Source organism: Osmia bicornis, unplaced genomic scaffold (assembly GCF_907164935.1).
Source record: "Osmia bicornis bicornis unplaced genomic scaffold, iOsmBic2.1, whole genome shotgun sequence".
Lineage (NCBI taxonomy): Eukaryota > Metazoa > Arthropoda > Insecta > Hymenoptera > Megachilidae > Osmia > Osmia bicornis.
In genome coordinates, this window is record NW_025791442.1 from 227,047 (window position 1) to 247,233 (window position 20,187).

General features: G+C 47.1%; 1 protein-coding gene across 1 annotated transcript; it reads right to left on the bottom strand.

Annotated features, from left to right (window-relative positions):
- Positions 1-13,718: 13,718 nt before the first annotated feature.
- Positions 13,719-14,687, bottom strand: LOC123989172. Its single transcript, XM_046289850.1, has one exon. The coding sequence runs from the start codon at positions 14,685-14,687 to the stop codon at positions 13,719-13,721; it is 969 nt and encodes a 322-aa protein (XP_046145806.1).
- Positions 14,688-20,187: the final 5,500 nt, after the last annotated feature.

Sequence of the window (20,187 nt, forward strand, 5' to 3'; positions counted from 1 at the left end):
GACGTGAGAGCTAGAAGTATTAGGGCGCCTCGTCAGGCGGGTGAGAGGCACGTACGAGCAGGTGATGAGCGGATTACGTCACCCACTCGCAGGTAGCGGCCGGAACCGGGTCAACGAGTCACCCATCGGCCGGTGTCCGAAGGGATACGAACGGGCCTCATCCGTGCATGTCGGCTTGTTGCTGCCTATCTAGAGGGGCTAAACGCGCGGTGCCTTTTAAGTCGCCTTTGATGACAGGCTTGGGAGGCTGGAGACGTACATATTCTGTAACCCCCGCCTCCAGGGGAGACTTGATTCTATACTTCCACAGCAAATAGGATCTGATATAATCGAAAGTCTAGTCTATGCTTTATTAAGTCAACACCCTTGACCGTTATTGATCAGTGAGTGCAATTGATTTAATTGTAATTTATTCACGTTATTAATGTTGACTTGATTAGGTCCTATCATCGAAGGCTTGGTAAGTTTTGGGTTGCCGGGCTTTGTTGAAGACGACCATGAGACCGCTGCTTCGATCGAGGGGTGGCGAGAAAGCGAGGGGCGTGTGCCGAAGCGCGTATCTCGAAAGCGGGGCTCAAGGGTGAGGGACTACCCCTCGCAGATTCCCCCAGCCACAACGATTGCCGGCCGCTCTGGATATAAATTGGGGCACCTCGTAGGGGCCTTCATTTAGTACATTTCTAACTGGGGAAGTCGCTAGTTCGCGCTGTTTGTGCTGCTCCGAATCGAAGCTTGGAGCAATACGTGTGTGTCGATACGTGCGCCGTGGTGCAGTGAGGGGTTATTGTGCATAACTAAGCGCAGCAGATCAGCACAGCACACCACAGCACACTGCTCATCCCCGCAGCGAAAAGGACCCGCTGTCGCCGACAACATCCACGCGCCAACGCGTCTATAGCAGAGGCGGGTGAAGAAGAAGAGGAAAGAGGAGTAAAACAGAGGAAGAGCGACGCAGCCGATCACTATCAGTCATCCTACGACAAGCATTGCAGAGTAAGTAAGTATTGAGTGATCATTTGTCGATTAACGTTTATCGCACCATCCTTGTTTGTTCAGCCTGCCCGTTTAAACACTACTATTGTTGCTGATGTTGGTGTTAGTTCCGCTGCCGTTGCTCCTATTAATACGTAGCTGGTTAGTCCTTGATTGTCAACCATGCTGGATATTGGCCGAATGCCGACTGTAAGTAGCTGTTCGGTTTGCCGGTGTCCTGATACTAATTGCTTAGTTCTATCCTTACTCTTGATGAAGTTGATTGAATTAGTTCGATCTTGACTAGCTTAATTAATTAAATATATTCAGTTAAATCCTGGCTTGGCTTGACTTCGCTTCACGTTGTCGAGTGGTTCCATGACTTGTTTCTAAGTCGGGTCAGGTCAGCCCGCTGTTGCGCTTCATCCTTGGATTGGGTTGCGTGAGTTGAATTAAGTTGATAGGGCAGGGCGGAGAGGGAGGGCGATGCACGCAGATTGATGCGAGTCAGTTGAAACAATCCCTTCCGTGCTACAGTTGTTCCCTTTTCTCCCCCTCTTTCCCCCTTTTTTGCCCTTCCCTTTTTCCTTCCTTTCTCTTATTCTCTTTCCCTTCCTTTCTTTTCCCCCTATTGATTCAGATTTAAGTTATAGATCATTTGCTTCGCTTTCCGAACCCATGTTACTCATTGTTTGCTGTGGTTTACGATCCTTGTACCGTGAGGGTCATAACCGGGGTTGTCATTGCCGTGACAAGTCGCAGTAAGTGTTGATCACTGCCATGTCAGTTCAGTTCGACTTAAATGTAGATCCTTGTACTTAAGAGTGCCCGTTTCCTTTTGTTCCGATAGCTACGTTACTGTGCTGCTAAATCTCCGAGCCGAAGAAGAAAGAGAAGAGAAAAACATGTCTGCGTTCAGCGTACTGCAGATCAATTTAAACAGATGCCGCGCGACACAGGATCTCTTGTGGCAGGCCGTGAACGAGTTTCGCGCGGATATAGTCGTCATCAGTGAGCCGTTTAATCCTCATCCGAATTGGCATCAGGACAGGAGCAGCTCAGCCTGCGTGTGGTATACGAATCGTCCTAGCTGCGACATGGGGGTGACTAGAAAGGTGTTTGAGACAGACGGATGCGTGGCATTGGAGACTCGCGAGTTTGTGATAGTGAGTTGTTACTTCTCACCATCACTAACTATAGAAAGCTTTGAAGGTCAATTACGGGGTCTTGCGACATGTCTGTCAAGTGTTAGGAAACCGATTATAATCGCCGGGGATTTCAATGCCCGCTCTCCGAGCAAGCAGGGCTGATGCCCGTGGCAAGTCAAGGAGGCCCATCATTCGAGCGTGGTGGCGTGGGTTCTTGAATCGATGCCCTTGCGTGTAGCCGCAGCCTCCACGGTCGAATATCTAGGTCCACAGTGTCCACGCGCTATCTTATCATCGCTATCTTATTCATCGATTTAAAGCGAGACCAGAGGCTATTGGTTGGCCCGAGGATTCTCTTTGGGAGGCGAGACTAGGTCGCCCGGACATGGAGGCGTGGAAGGAAATAGTGAGCGGCCAGTTACCGATGCCAGGATCCTTGGATCCAACAGTTCAACGTAGTCAAGAGAGAGGACCTGCAGCAGCCGGTCCATCGGAACAGTCCGCGCTACCGCCGCTGTGCACCGTGGCCGAAATTGATGAGATGATTGAGGAGTTAGAGACGCTCTTTCAGTCAACCCGTCCACCATTGCCGACCCGCAAGAGGAGGAAAATACAAAATGTACCACGGTGGAGCCAGGAGATAGCAGATCTTTGTCTCCAAGCAAAGCGTCTCCGCCACCGCTGGCAGAAGGTGGCTCGCCGGAGCCCGACGGCAGCACGACAGCAGGCGCACCCGTATCGCATGGAGATGCTGGAAAGCCGACGTGCCTTATCCTTGGCATTGCGTCGAGCTAAAGAGGCATCGTGGAGTGAGATGGTCTCGACTATCGAAGAAGATCCGTGGAGGAAACCCTACAAGGCGGTCATGAATCGTCTGAAGGGGAAGTCGCCCCTGGTTCGCCTCAACCGAGAGGAGTTCCACGCAACGGTGTCCGCGCTTTTCGTGGTGGAGCAGGAGCGACAAGAAGAGGCTGCCATCCCAAGGAGTAGTGCAGCAGAAGAAGAGAAGGAAGACGAAGCAAGAGGAGAAGAAGCAGCGCAGGCTTCATTGATCTGGCCTCGTCAGGAAGGAGCGTCAACATCGTCGGCATCCAACGCACGCGAGATCGCGGGGGTAGCCGCAGGGTCAAGCGCTGATCCTCCTAACACCAGAAAGAGATGCTGAAGCCCAGGGGAGGGCAACTCGCGCCAGGGGGACGTGTTCACGAACGAAGATATGAGGTACGCAATGGGGATGTTGAAGAAAGGAAAAGCTCCGGGTCCAGATGAAATCCCTGGCGAGGCCGTTCACGTTCTGCGTAACACTGCATCCGGCTGGGTTTGTACCCTTTTCAATTCCTATCTGAGGCTAGGATACTTTCCAAGGGCTTGGAAAGTAGGGCGTCTGGCTTTAATACCGAAGGCCGGGAAAGCCTGTAATTCTCTTTCCGACCTTCGACCGCTTTGCATGCTGTCAGACATGGGGAAGTGTTTCGAATATGCTTTGCGCGTGTTAATGCTAGAAGCGATTTGCCTGTCTGGAGGGCTGTCGGTGCGTCAATTTGGGTTCACGGAGGGCAGATCAACTCATCAGGCGATGAAGGTGGTCATGTCGGAGTGGGATCGTGCGCGCAGAGGGCGAAATCACTGTCTGCTAATTACCCTGGATTTGAAAAATGCATTTAATACAGTGCGTTGGACCGCATCCTGGCTTCAGCCGAGCGCCGTGGGTTTCCGACGATAATACTGGACATGTTACGTAGCTATTTAAGCGAGCGAAGAGTGGGAACCCGGACGCCAAGCGGTGAGTAAGTGGAAGCAGCTGTATTTGGTGGGGTGCCACAAGGATCAGTGTTGGGACCACTGTTGTGGAACCTATAGTACGAGGGGCTGCTGGAGGTGCTGCTGCCACCAGGCGTGACAACCGTGGGTTTCGTGGATGATATGGCGCTGCTTAAAGTAGCCCGATCATTAGACAGAGTGCGCGAGCTGGCAGATCATGCCTTACGTGTGGTGGGGGCGTGGTACGAGAGAGAGAGACTGGTTCTAGCGAAAGAGAAAACTGAAGCAGTGCTCTTAACTGAGGGGCGCGTACCCGACGGACTTGTACTTTCGTACGAGGCCGCGATAATCAGGACATCGCGCTCGAGTGATGTTCAGTAATAGCAGACTCTTTCATAGTCAAATGAGCCGGCTATGTGAGAAGGTAGTGAAAGTAGCGCAGCACCTCTCGTGGCTGCTACCAAATCCACGAGGATGCGGTCCGAAACCGCGTTTGCTGTATTACCGAGTGCTAGAATCTATAGTTTTGTATGCGTCTCCGGTATGGAGCGAGGCGGTGGAGTACGGATGTGTGAGACAGCGATTGACATCGACACAGCGGTTGGGGTTACTGCGCGTGACACGCGTGTATCGTACCGTTCCATCAGAGGTATTGTGCGCGCTGTCAGGTTGCATGCCGTGGGACTTGTTAATAAGGGCCAGGGCCGCTTTGTATGGATACGAGGAGGCGGAGGACCCAGAAGAGCGCGTGAATCTGCCGCAGGTGGTGGAATATGACACCTTTGATCGCTGGCAAACTCGATGGACAACCTCGGACAGCGGCGCCTGGACTCACAGCCTGATTCCCAACATTGAGGCGTGGGTGGAGAGCAATGGAGCACGTTACCTAACCTATAATCTGGCGCAGGTGATGACAGGTCACGGATGCTTTGCTCATTATCTCCATCGGATAGGAAGAAGTCCGTCCCCGAGCTGCTGGTTTTGCGATCCTCCAGTGGACGATGATGCGTGCCACACAGTGTTTGTGTGTGATCGTTGGGCAGTGCAACGAACACTTCTATACCTGGAGGTAGGGGAGTTGACTCCAGAGTCGTTTGCAAGCTGTCTTCTGGATAGACGAAGGCGACGCTCTCTTATATCGTTTGTAACCGAGCTGATGACCAAAAAGGAGAGTGTGGAGGGAGCAAGAGAACGCGCAGGGTTAATGGTGCCTCGTCGAGTCCGCCGGCGAGGCTCCCGTCGCTCCCGCGGCACACGCGGATCCCAGGCGACGGGCGGCCGCGGGCGCCGGCGAGGCCGGACCGGCGAAATTAATGGCATTAGTGAGGGCAAGCCAAACGCACGCACGTACACAACCCGACTACCTAATTATGTTTGCGAGTATGTGAGTTAAGTATGTGAGTTTAGTATGTGTATTATTGTATCTGCGAGTTTATCTGTGAATTTATATGTCAAGAAAACGTTTGTAAGGGAAGGTAAGGAGTTACGTAGAATGTTATTAATAAATGGATGCCTTGGAGGCATTATTGCTTGATCATAACTTAATGTTTGTGTTTACCCAGTCCAGTAATAGGAGTGCTGTACTCGTGTCATAAAATAGGGCACATACACAGAAGTTCGAAGGTAGGGTTCACTCATTGAGTTGATCATTACCGGCATAATCGATGCCAAGTATATTATTCGCGTGTCTGGAAAATTGAGGCGAAGTCGTACTCGTGAGGCCACGCTGAGCGAGAGCAGGGAGGAAGGGGAGCCACGAAGGAGCACTTCCGCACGGGCAACTTGCCAAGCCATACAAAATCCGACTTAAAAATTTAATGGGTGCAGTATGCAGGCCAGGCAGTCCGAAGCCGGTTTAACGAGTTCCGTCACCTTTGGCAAATAGCAGTTGGGAAGGGCCCACACGGGGAGTATGGTAAGGAAAATCAACCGCGGATCGGAGTCCGGGAGAGGGTCGAGACGCGAGCTTAATACGCCTGAAACTCGAGGTCATCAATTGAAAATCATGCTGTGCAAAATGCAATAATGATTAAATTGATTAAACGCAATCTTGAAATAGTCAAAAACTCTAAAGTTGACAAGGAACCAGGGTCAATGATTCGTAGTTGAAAGACATTATGAATGAATTGAAAGTAGTATTATGACTGAGAATTGAGAAGAGTCGTAGATTTGAATTAACTTATCATAAGAATAAAATTAAGAGGCAATTAATACAGTCCCGCGAAGGCAATTGATGCGGATCTTTCTCAAAATTAAGCGTTGCCAGGGAGATAGGTAGGTATTCGAATAATGAAGCATGTATTAGAGTTGAGTTTTCATGATTGGATTTAAAATTAGGCGTGAGAGCTAGAAGTTTTAAGCGTCTCGTCAAGCGGGTGAAAGGCGCGCACCGGTGGGCGATGAGCGTATTAAGTCGCCCACTCGCACGAAATGTCCAGAACTAAGTCGATGAGACGACCATCGGCCGATGTAAGAAGAACTGCAAGCGAGCCGCGTCCGTGTACGACGGCCTGAAGGCGCCAATCTGGAGAGACTCCGCGCGAGGTCCCTTTTTAGTCGCCTTTTACGCAGCGCAGGAAATGCAATTATATGTAGGTTGATAGAATGTAGTTTGCATAAAAGAGTATGTTATAGTTCAACATTTCCAAATTAAGGACAACAGGGAGCTAGAGTTGATAATTCATAATTCATAATTATGAATCTATACTAGTGATTAGAAGTTGAGAGGGATTCGTAAATTGAGTTTTGTATTAACCTGGGAGTTGAAGCTAAGTGGCCATAAATGTAAGTTCACAAAATAGGCTGCTGATCACTATTTCAGGATTTAGGATCAGCAGAATGCTAGAAACGATGTTCACAGAGTGAAAGGTTACATTAGAGTTATGAGAGGTTTCGTACTCTGGTTTTAGGTACATATGTGAGCTAGAAATTAGATTTAAGATTGGATGGATTCAACCGTTGATGAGCCGGTAATCGCAGTTGGTTAGTTCCCTAGCTGCTTGCCCAAGCAGGTGCACAATTGAAGTTAGAGTATAATTGAGAATTCAGCAGGTCGGAGATCACCCGAACCGCGTGAGCCACTTGTTGGAGGCGAAGCGCCTCATCGAGAGATGGGAGAAACATGCGGACGAGCGACGAGCGAATTCCGCCGCCCGCTGGCGGGTGATGATAAAAACAGGTCAGTGGATCAGCCATCAGTCAACGTCCAAGGAGTGTGGCCAAGTCGCGCCCATGCACGTGAAACCCGCTGTTAGCTATAATAAGGACTTCGCGCGCGACCCCTTTTGCTTCATTTTTAACGACGTCGGGCCAAGGAAGCTGGGGACGGGTTCAACAATCCCCGGCTCCAAAGGGAGTTCAATTCAATTAATACAGTTCTCTACTTTGCTAGTTGGTCGGACAGACGAGCCATAGTGCCACAGGAGATATAAGAGATATGAAAGAAGGGCACACCGGCCCTCCCGCTACATTACACCGTCCCGTATCCGTCGCGCCGGAGGGGCAAACATCGAAAGCCGCCATCGACCCCCCGCGCCCGTTACGGTGGCGGATCCTGGCGACGTCGTCGCATCCAACGTCCGCGACCTCACCGAGCGGGATCGTACCTTTCACGATCCCGCTCGGACCTCTCCTTGAGGGCCATGACCTCCTCGCAGAAGATGGTCACGGCCCTCCATTCTGTCTCGCCGGCAAGCATCTGTCTCACGACGCCTGCCGGCGAGAGAACCTCCCCTATTTCTGCCGCCAGGGTGTGGCCGGCCACCGCAAACACCGGGCACTCCGCCAGCGTGTGTTGTAAGTGTCCCGCGCCGCCCCGCAGAGCCAACAGGGGGGGTCCATTCCCTGTTCCTCCAGCACAGGAACTCCCCGAACACGCCGTGTCCGGAGAGCACCTGCGTGACCCGGAACGACAGGCCGCCGTGGCCGCGGTCCCGCCACTCCGATATCATCGGCAGGAGCGCCCCGACGGCGCGGCTTCCGGCGGCAGCCCCCTCTGCTAGGGATCTCTGCCACGTTTCCGCCGCGACCAGTCGGGCCTGGCTCCGGTGTTCCTCGATCGTCAGCCCCGGCGGGTCTTCCCCGGCCTGGCGGAGGGCTCGCGAATACCTGTATGTACTGGATTCGACCTCCGCCTGGTACCGGAGTGGGATGAGACCCGCCAGGACAAGCGCCCCCTCGTAGGGGATCGTGCCGTTGCCCCGCACGATCCTGGTGGCCAGCCGGCGCTCCACCCGCCGCAGCAGAGTGCAGCTGTGCCTGCTGACCGCCAGATCGCCGGACCAAGTCGGAGCCCCGATTAGGGCTATGGACCGGAAGATTCCCACGTATAGGCGGCGAACCCTCACTGCCGGCCCCCCGAGGTTGGGCAACAGGCGGCCAAGATTGGTCGGCACCTGTTCCAATCGGGGAGCCAGGCGGTCGAAGTGAACATCGAACCGCCAGTGGCTGTCGAGATACAGGCCGAGGTATCGAAGACCCCGGCCGATCACGATCCGGCACCCGTCGACCTCGAGCCCGAGCTGGGCCGGAGGGGCTACCCCACGCCGAGGCTCGAAGAACCACATGGCCTCGGTCCTGTGAGGAACCAGCGCCAGTCCCAGCCCCCGGATCGCTCTTCACACGATGGCGACCCCCACCTCGGCACGACGGCAGGTCCTCAACCAGTCCCGCCCGGTGGCCAGCAGGTAGTACTCATCTGCGAATACCGTGGCCCACACACCGAGCGGGAGGTTCACCCGCCGCGCCGCGTTGTACCCCACGTTCCATATGGGGGGGCCCAGTTTGGACCCCTGGGGCACTCCGCGGTCGACGTCTCTCCAGTGCAGCGTATCGTCCCGGCCCGTGTACAGTATCCACCTGGCATCCAGGAAGGCCCTGATGATCCTCTGCAGATATGGGGGGCGTTGTGGTGAACCAGCGCCCCCCGTATCGTCCCACGGGGCAGGGTGTTGAACGCGTTTGTAACGTCCAAGGAGGCGCCCAGCGCCACCCCACCCCGGGACGTGGCCGACTCGGCGGGGGTGCGCACCCGCTGGATAGCGTCGATGGTGCTGCAACCCTCGCGAAACCCGAACTGGATGTCGGCCAGATCGGGGCCAGCGCTCGACAGGTGGTGGACGAGGCGGTTTGCGATGACACGCTCGAAGAGCTTTCCCACCTCGTCCGACAGCACAATGGGCCGGTACGCAGAAGGAGAATCTGCGGGCCGTCCGTCCTTTCGGAGGAGGACCAGCCGCCCTTCCTTCCAAATCGAGGGGAACACCACCTGCTCCAAAGCGGCGCACAGTGGTAAAAGATTCGATTCTATGTGGACAAAATTATTGTGGAATAATTTATAAGTTCTCAAGGGTTAATAATTACAATCTCATTGTTAAAATATATATTTCTGTTATATTGAAAGAATTGGAGGTGGCAATTATAATAAAAATATGTTTTTTTCTTAAATTTATATATTTATTACTTATAAAAAGTAATGAACGTAAAAATAATTAAATTACTTAAATATAATGTTAAACATACTATAATTTAATGTATACTATAATTAAGAATTTAACGGAATTATAAATTAATCGCTATCAGTTAGTGATTCATTATCACTAGAATCACTGTCCCCAATATCATGTTCACTACTGTTAAATCTGTCAGAATCAGTTAATAGCGAAAAGACTTCAGTTGATAGCTTCGAATTTGACTTAATTGTTTTTTCTCTATGATTATTTACAAAAGGGTCAGAGGAAACCAATAGCATCTGAAATATATCTCTCATTGTGGACTCCCGTGAAAATTTTCTACTATTTCCTTCTCTATATTTTTTTATTTCTTTATGCCTACACTCCTGTGCCTCCTCGGAGAGCTGACCAATTGGTAGCTGTTGCGCGCAGAGAATAACTTTTTCTTCTGGGCAAAATACCGTTAGTTTCAGTAAGGAAGGAAGGAGTTTAATAATGTTAATATACACTTTTAACGTACGTAATATAATTTAATCAACAAAAAAAAAAATAGTGTTAAGTCACTTCACACTGTAAAGCCTTTAATTAGTAAAGGCAAACGGTTTTATATAAAATGTACTTTCAGTCGAAATACAAGGCGAATTAGTCGCGTGATCAAAATACTTTGGAATACCTGTTTGCTCTGGTGAATAGCGAAACAGAATAGGACGATCGTCGCCGCGTCGCGGTTTTTATAATCGTGAGCGCGCTGACAACGCCGAAGGTTTTTCGGCGTTTGGCATAACTTTGCCTAATTTAAATTGGCGCGCGCTTAATCCCGAACAAACCGCCCGCCTCGCGGTGTCGTGCGACCGCGACAGATGACGTCATTACAATGCCAGTGAATAGAACGTAGTAACGAGCACATTTCATTGATGCGTCGTACCTTGCTGCGTAGTTTCTATTCAGGTAAGTGATTTATATACAATCTTACATTTACGATAATGAGAAATTAATACATATAATTAACGTAGAAAATAGAAAATAGAAAAATAATATATTATAAGTAAATTAATAAATCTTAATGGCTAATCGGTAACTTACATAACCTAGCGATCGGACGTACATATTGCGAATGTGCAGTCTTTACGGTGACTACACGAATGAGGCCGTCTTTACCAGGATGACATTCGGTCACTCGACCTAGTTCCCATTTCTCCGGGGGAAGCGTCGAGCTCTTGAGTAGAACTAAGTCCCCGATTTTGAGGTTGGGGACGCGACTACACCACTTCGATCGCGCCTGTAATGTGTGTAAGTAATCGTTAGCCCATGCTTTCCAGAACTTTTCCGTGAGCTGTTGAACGAGTTGCCATCTCGATAAGCGATTCTCGTTAATTTCCAGTACTGATGGCACCGGAACAGATTTAATGCTGCGCCCACGAGAAAGTGACCTGGAGTGAGGGCCTCACATGACTCGAGGTCATCGTGTAAAGGAGCCAAAGGGCGTGAATTTAAACATGCCTCGATGCGGCAGAGGAGCGTAATTAGTTCCTCGCAAGTAGGCGTACGATCGCCGAGCATGCGTCGCAGATGGGTCTTAACGCTTTTGACCCCTGCCTCCCAGATTCCTCCAAAATGAGGAGCTGCCGGCGGAATAAAGTGCCACGTGATATAATCGGCAGCTAAACGCGAACGAAGGTGAGTGTCTGCCGTTACTTGTTTAAACGCGTTCATTAATTCTTTATTAGCGCCTTGGAAATTAGTCCCATTATCGCTATATAAATTCGTAGGCAATCCGCGGCGAGACGTGAAGCGTTCAAATGCTGCTAGAAACGCTGAAGTGGAGTAATCGCGCACCAATTCGAGGTGGATAGCGCGAGTCGCCAAACAAACAAAAAGAGCGATGTAAACCTTTTGCGCCCTTTGCCCACGTCCACGATACGCGAGAGCAGAGAACGGTCCTGCGTAATCCAGGCCGCAATGGACGAACGCTCGAGATGGAGTGACTCTCACCGCAGGTAAGTCGCTCATTTGTTGACTTGCGGTGACCGCCCGCCAACGCACGCACGTGACGCATTTGTGAATGTGGCCTTTAACTAGCCGTCGCGCGTTGACGATCCAAAACGTTTGCCGTAAAACATTTAACATTAACTGCGTGCCCCCATGTAACGTGTTCTCGTGACAATCAGTGATGATGAGTTCGGTGATTCGATGCACCGGTAATATTATCGGAAAGCGTTGCGGAAGTTCTGAGTTGCGCAACCGCCCGCCAACACGGACAGTACCATCTTCGCCAAGAAACGGATTAAGCCGAAGTAACGGACTAGCTTTTAACAGGGATTCGCCCTTAAGCATAGCCGCTATTTCCCGTCGATAATGCCGAGTCTGGACGTACGTGATCCAGAATTTACGCGCCGCGAGGATCTCAGCCGCGGTAATAACCGTGTCTGAATAGCGATTCCCTTTATTTCGCGAGGTAAATCGGAAAACGTACGCGGTGATGCGTAAAAGTTTTCGCCATGAAGATGTGCGCATTGGCAGATCCCATTCCGTCTCCGATTGAACGTGTAACATGCTGATATTAATTTTAACTTCTGCTTCAGCTTCCTTCGGGACCGTAGGCTTACTTTCTGGCCACTCATTAGGAGCTTGTATAAGCCAGGAAGGGCCGTGCCACCAAAGGGTATGTTGAAGAAGCTGTGACATCGATAGACCACGAGAGGCGCAGTCAGCGGGATTATGACCCGAAGGTACGTGTCGCCAAATAGCGTTAGGCACGCGATTTTGAATTTCTGCGACCCGATGCGCAGTAAATGTTTTTAGTTCGCTCGGTTGCTTATTTATCCACGCGAGTGATACTGTGGAATCGGTCCAGCAGTACACCGTGCAATTATTAAGTTTTAATGTAACTTGCACGTGTTCGATCAAACGCGTCATTATTAGGCAAGCGCATAGCTCGAGACGCGGAATTGTGAGTGGCTTCAATGGAGCTACTTTAGTCTTAGAAAGCAATATATGTACCGTGGTCTCATTCGCGACGTTGGTTACGCGTAAATAAATTACGGCTGCATACGCGTCTTGAGAGGCATCTGCAAAGCCGTGAATTTCGTAATGCAGGGAATCATTACCGATCCCGACCCATCGCGGTATGAAAACGTTCGGTAATGCGTTAAATTCCGTTGCATATTCGCGCCATTGTTTGGTCAACTCCAGTGGTAACGGGTCGTCCCAATCAAGCTTGGCCACCCATAGCCTTTGAATAAAAATCTTGGCTACGATTACAACTGGAGCGATCCAACCCAACGGATCGAAGATTTTCGCTACGGTGGATAAAATGACTCGCTTAGTCGGATTAGCCGTATTCGCGAGATCGATTTTTAATTTAAACCGGAATTCGTCCGTGTTAGGTTGCCAAAGAAGGCCAAGCATTTTTAACCCTTCAGAATCTTGAACGTATCGTTAATTTCGGCGTTAATGTCGCCGTAGTGCACATGCACTTGCATTGCATGAGGATCAGCAGACGGAATGGGACCAGTCAACACCCATCCAAAAATAGTATTTTGCGCGACCGGTTCTGTACGAGAGCCTTTACGAAGCCCTTCAAGTAGAATCGCGCCGTAATAATCTGCCCCGATAATAAGTTCGATGGGAGCATCATTGTTAGAGAGTGGGTCGGCCCACTCGAGATCGCGTAAATGCGTCCATTTGTCGGACTGACACACCGAATTAGTACGGTAGTTCGTCAGTTTTTTAAGTATAAACGCGCGTAAAGGAATCACAGGCCCTTTACCCTGGCACGGCTGCAATAATATATTTGCAGACGATCGTACTGTTGCCGTTGTGCCGGCTCCGATACCCGTAACGGATGCGTGTGCGTGTTGGCGAGGAGCGCGCAACGCGTGAGTAACCGATTCGCGAATAAAGGTACCTTGCGAACCGGGATCGATTAACGCGCGAATTATAGCGTGTCGACCTCCAGGAGTGCCGACTTTGACCCACGCAGTAGCGAGAACAACTCCTTTTTCGCGACACGCGGAACCGCAATGCGTGTTTACCGGCTCTGACACTGAAGTGTCATCCGTGTTATCATCGGTGTGCGTTGCCGTGCTCGAATTTTGAATTCTTTGTGATGCCGCGTTATTAGTCGATTCGCGACTTTTATTCCCCGTTTGATTTATCGCGGGTTTACGTTCAGAATGCAAGAGGGTGTGGTGCCGCCCTTTGCAGATAGAACAACGACGTTTGCTAGAGCAGGCCGCCGGAAAATGACCCTTTTGCAAGCAATTGAAACAATGCCGGTGTTCGCGCGCGAGAGACAAACGCTGCTCGACTGATTGTCCGCGAAACACGTCACATCGGAACAACGCGTGATCAGATCCGCACGCAATACATTGCGTTTCAGACGTATTTAATGAGCTTTAACCGTTTTAATTGGCCCTGTTTTACCTTTACAGGAGCTGTTTTCTTCACCGCGCGAAGACGCCAACGATTCTAAGGTGCGAATACGTACATTTATAAACGCATCCCAATCAGCGAGGGATGGATACAACTCGTCTTCGCCCATACGCATCTCCCACTCCCGATGGGACTCTTTATCCAGCTTACGGACAAAATGAAAAATGAGCACATCGTCCCAGTATTCGACCGGACGCGATAAATTCTTTAATGCCGTTAAAGCGGCGCGAGATCTATCACGTAAGCTTCTTAGATCGTTTAAAACGGCAGATCCGATCGGGGGTGAGTCGAATAACATTTTTAAATGAGCATTTATGAGCGCGCGTTCGTTCGCGTATCTGTCTGTCAACAACCTCCACGCAGCTTCGTAATTCGCCGCGGAAGTGGAAACATTTTTTAACAAAAGAGACGCTGCACCGGTCAAACTTGCTTTTAAATAGTGCAACTTTTGCACGTCGGATAACGACTCATTTGAACCCACTAACGCGTGAAAGAGATCTCTAAAGTTTTCCCACTCTGTATAATCCCCGGAGAATTTAGGCAATTCAATGCGTGGGAGTTTGACAGACGGCGCGGATTCGCGATGACAAGAAACGGAGCTTATGTTACAAGGGTTACTTGCTGCTTCGTTGTCCGCAGGTAAAGCTGCCATTAGAGCGTCGAGGGCAGAGAGGAAGGCCGCTTCCGTATTGCCGAAGATGTCCTCGGAGAAGTAGGAATTTGTCCTGGTCTCCTCCTCAGTTGCAGCAACCTCAATCTGGATGTGCGTGGCTTGGAATTTGTTCCAGTAGTCCTTCAGCAAAGAGAGACGTCCGCGAATCACAGCAGGGGTGTGATTAGCCTTCCCCAGTTTTTTAAAATTGCTGAGTGCATTACTTATTAAACGTGCGTGCACTTTGTTTTCACGGATTAACGGATCCATGATATTGTTATATTACGATTTTGAAAAATAAACGTACTTTAACCGCAAGGTGAACTTTAACGAACACGTCACTGTTTTCGCGGAACGAAATGCGTGAACGTCCTCCGATGTTTATCGGCGGAGGTCGCGATGTCGGTTGAGTTCGAACGACACGTGCAAAATCCTTTGTTCTGCCGATTTAATCCGGCTTAAATTTTTGCACTTTCGCGATTTTAATGTTCACCACACTGCTTTAATTGTTTTTATGCGGCACTGCACTTCCTTTATTTCCTTACTATCCGGCTCGAAGGACCATTTGTTGCGCGCAGAGAATAACTTTTTCTTCTGGGCAAAATACCGTTAGTTTCAGTAAGGAAGGAAGGAGTTTAATAATGTTAATATACACTTTTAACGTACGTAATATAATTTAATCAACAAAAAAAAAAATAGTGTTAAGTCACTTCACACTGTAAAGCCTTTAATTAGTAAAGGCAAACGGTTTTATATAAAATGTACTTTCAGTCGAAATACAAGGCGAATTAGTCGCGTGATCAAAATACTTTGGAATACCTGTTTGCTCTGGTGAATAGCGAAACAGAATAGGACGATCGTCGCCGCGTCGCGGTTTTTTATAATCGTGAGCGCGCTGACAACGCCGAAGGTTTTTCGGCGTTTGGCATAACTTTGCCTAATTTAAATTGGCGCGCGCTTAATCCCGAACAGTAGCAAAGTATTTTTAATAACGTCAGAGCCATGCACAAGCACTTTATGGACGGTTGGTGGGAGGAGATACCAAGGATATAATTGTACAAATTTTTTTAATGTGTCTGTGGCATATTTTTCGAATTTATCTGCATTTACTTCATATCCACATGAAATAGCATGTAACAATATACCAAAACGGGTTATTAAATTTTGATCTATGCCTGTTATAGCAACTGATTGCACTGGATTTTCAAAAAATCGACGAGCCGTATTCCCGTCATTTGAAGTACCATAACCAGGCTTCACAATATCAATTAGCAGACCCATTTCATTCCAAAATCTCTTCTGTATTTTGTCCTTTCGTTTTGCTACTTTTTCTTTGTCCTCTGATTTTATTGTTTTTTGTTTGATTTCTAAACGATATGAAATTTTTAACAAGCACTCAAAGCATCGAATTCTTGTGTGTTGAGGGGATAGTCCGAACCTGTAAGTTGTTGGATCGATCACGACCGAGGATGTAGCTGAGTTAATCGATTTATTCATATCACGTGGTCCACACCCGCATATAAAACATTTTTGAGTAGACATATTCATCAAACTGTTACAAATTTTACCATCAACCATAGTAAAAACGAGAATTGGTTTTATTTCGATTGGTTTCGCTGCTATCATTAATTTTGTGGAAGATAATGTTTTTATTGCATCTTCTATTTTTTTTGTTTCAGCTTTTATTAGTTCAGATTTTTCAGATTGTAATAGTAATTTTATTGGCCTGCAAAATCTAGTGCTCGATGGTGTCGTGTTTTGCCATAATATTAGTTTATTACCATCTTCTTTATAATACATTTGTAATGGTACCAATGAGGACAACAAACATCCAGCTGTCTTCTTGTTTTTCATTGGATTCTTTGAACCGTTGTTTATACTTAGGCATGCCAGAGGTACCATCACATACCCATTTGAATATAATTTCAATATCACTCAGTTTGTCTTTTGCGTGGTGTAACACTGGTTCTTGTACCTTACAAATTCGTTTAATGGTATGGTCAATGATAGATTGTAACGTCACCTCAGCAGAAATTTCCGTAACTTTAATTTCGTCCTGATAGCATTCCTTTTTTGCTTCGAGAACAAAAGGATACGAACGAAACGCATTAAAACCATGCATTTTTAAACGTTGTTGTACCGCCTCATATGCCCGTTTCGTCATTTTCCCATCTAAAAATGCAGCTAGTGCTTCTTCCTTATTAAGTTTTTTCTGGTTTAACCTGTGAAGTTTGAAAATTCTTTTTCATTCGTTTTACCCTTCGCCCTTCAGGAGATCTACATGCTGCTGTTTTCGCTAGAAAAGCAGCATCACGCTTTCCTTCCGATGTTAAACTTACTTGTGTAGCATACACAATTTCGTCATTACTATATGTTTCTAATAATGATTGTATTCGGCGTTTTTTGGTTTTTTCACTTCCTTCATGAAATATTTTTCTAGGGCGACCAGGACCTTTAGATGTTGAAGGCTGCTGTTCTGTCTCACTTTTTTGTAATTCAGGAAAGTATGTGAAACCTTCCAACCACAACGAATTCATTTTTATAAATTTTTCTTTCACGCGGTGGCTCTCCGTCCATTTTTGGGACATAATATAAGCTAATTATCTAATACGGTCCATTATAACGGTTTCCATATTCTCTCGAACCTCATTAATATTAAAATAATTTAAAACATGATAAATAAGTTGTGAAATTTTCGCCTCTTTCTTCGATTCGTTCAGCCATACATCGAACAAGTGTTTCCGCGAAATTGCGTATGCACCTGAAATTGATAATTTCTCAGTAAGGTGCAGATTGTAGCAGCTAATTTTTCTTGGGCATTGTTAAGTAATTCCTATAGAAACAATATAAAACAGTTATACAGCTTGAGCATGCTTGAGTCGAGATATAACCTTGTTACGTCCGGGTTAATTTTTTCAATAACCCGACCTTGCGCTTCCCGTCTTGTGCGCTGCACTTGGAAGAAATTCCCCTACGGGAGACGCAAGGAAGGGCATTTTACTTGATTTTTTCTCATTTCCGTATCCTGTCCGCGCTCCTCCAACTTGTGCCTCTTCGTTGAGTGCGCTGCACTTGAAAATATTCCACACGAGGAGCACAAGAAAGGGGTTTGAGATTTAAATAATAATTCTTCTTTTCCTTTCTCTTATTAGTTTCAATAGTTTGATCGTTAGTATACCAAGTTTGTGTACCTCGCCAGTGCGTAGCACTTGGAAATAATCCCAGGCGAGGCACACAGAGGAGGCTATATTTAGCTCTTTCAAATAATACAAAGTCAACCTTTCCTTGGGGTAATTGCCTAGTCGAAACTGCGTAGTTTAAAACTTCGAAAGTCAAAACCGTTAAGGGAGAGGTATCATAAACATCCTTCGCCGCGCGGTTAAGCAGTGCGACCCACCTGGAAATTTCCCAGCTAACCGCGCCGTTTCAAAGAAAATTCTTGTTCGACCCTGCTAGCGAGATACCTCTCCTACCTGCGAAGCATGCGTCAGCCGACTCTTCGACAAAGAATGAATGCAATTAAGATCGAAACAGCTAGCATGAAACGGAATGAAACTGTTTGAATGACTATAGAATGCGAGGGTTTGCGCGACAACCACTGAGGTTTGAAATTGTCGACCGATGTTCAAGAACCTTCCAAGCGAAGGTCGACTAAGGCAATAAACATCGACAATGAACTAAACGTTAAACGTAGAGCGTTTAGAAAATACGAAAACCATTAAAAATTGATGTATGCGGAACAAATAACGATTAAATGCAGTAACATATTTGCATATATCCGCGATCTGATAATAATTATGAATATCGATTGCCTTTCTCCGTAAACCGCCGGAATACAAATAAGAACGGAAAATTTCGCGTTATTCATTACTAGTTATTCAATGTAGTAAGTTAATCATCTATAAAAGGGCAAATGTTCTTCGTTACCGAAATATCATTTATAAATATCATCTATAAAAGCCTCTCCTTAATTAATAAATTCAAACAATTAAAGTCGTAACAGATTCGAACATTCTAGAAACTTTAGAATTCCGACGCGTGAAATCCGCGTAGCGTTAGAGGGGTAAAAGAAAGAGATAGCTTAAGGAAGATAGAGTCAGAAGAAAGGTCAAGAAGGGATGAGAACTCGGGAAACGCGCCTAGACGAAAGCAATACGCGCGGGCCTTCCCCTTCGACACGTATCCTGCTTTGCCAAATGATGTCCCCACTTTGGGCCCATGATCGCGGGTCGAACCCTGAGATACGATCGCTTGACTGAGGCAAATCACTCTTCGTCGAAAAATCGTGAGGTACGTGACGGGGAGCCCGTGTTCTCGTTAAGCAAGAGTTGTCGTGCGAAAATCGTTGTAATTAGCTGCCCGGTAAAGTCCTGAAAAAGGCAGAGTGCCGGGAGATTGCAGTTCGCGTTTTCCGCGGCAAAAGACTTTACGAATACGTTAAATTCCTTTCATACTTTTCATTTTCTATCTTTTTGCTTTTGCTTTTAAATCGTTCGATAATTAATATATTTTCTTTTTCCGCGTCGCGTCGTTTGTAATAATCTTGCAATTGTCGTTTCGTTTCCGTAATCGTAATACCGTCGAAAGGCCGATCGCGAACGCGTAGTGCGTGTGACAAAGTTCTCATCTTTTCTTCGCCTTCCAGATTTTCAGACTACACCAGCAACCGCTAAGATATTCAAACTTATTATCGTGTATCATTTTACAACGAGCTTGGTGAGTTATTTATTTCATTTTCTCCACTACGACGAATCTGGATATAGTGAGGCAAAACGGGCGATCTTTAAACCGCGTGGCCTGGAAGTTTTCCCCCAAGATCGTTCTGTTCAACATTTTATTAAGGTATCGAAGAATATTTTGCAATTTTAACAATAATTCCGTTGGTTATAACGAAAGGCGGCCCATGATACCGTTTTTTCTGGAAGTTTTTCCCCTTGGGACCGTTTCCTCTCAATGTTATTTAATTGTTCATCGAAATCGCCGCTCGAATCATCTTTAAATTTCCGCTCTATTTTCGCCGATCTAGTTAAACATATATTTAAATTGCATTTTTCCTATATTTTCAACAGCTCGAACTTTTGTAAACCACTTCATTTACTGTCTATGCTTTACTTTTTGAAATTATATTTCTTTTGTTACACATAACTAGTTTTCGATTCATTTTAGTTTAACACACTTCCTTCCTAACATTCACGCTAACCATCTTTGCATAAATTCGCACAAGGGGCCCGTATGGGACTAGAGCATTGACGAACTCAATATAACAACTTTAGGATCTTACTATAAAAAAATTAAACGATTCTTTTAATTGTTCCGATCGTTAACGACCTAACATCGTTGAGCGCGATCGGGACTGGTGGCAGCGAAAATACCGTTCTCATCCGCGTATCAATCAGGAATTAAACTTTTTTTTATTTGTACGTCGTGCGCCGTATCATCATCACTCGCTCGCGACGTAACAACCTTATATTACTTTTCACTGAGTAAAAAAAAAGGTTGCAATTGCGGTTCATTTAATTTACATCTTTCTATAAGTTTTAAGGTGAAAAAAGGAAATGTGGATTAATTTTATATTTACTTACCTTCCATTTTGCTACGTGTAATAAAAAAATTCACTTTATATAACTATTTCAATTAATAACACGTTGTGTTGTTGCGTGTTTATTACCATGGAGAAATTTGCCTACAGCATACACTGCAGCTTCAGACATTCGGATGGTAATAATGGGTGAAACAAAGGAAAGACTGAGATATTATTATTGAAATTATT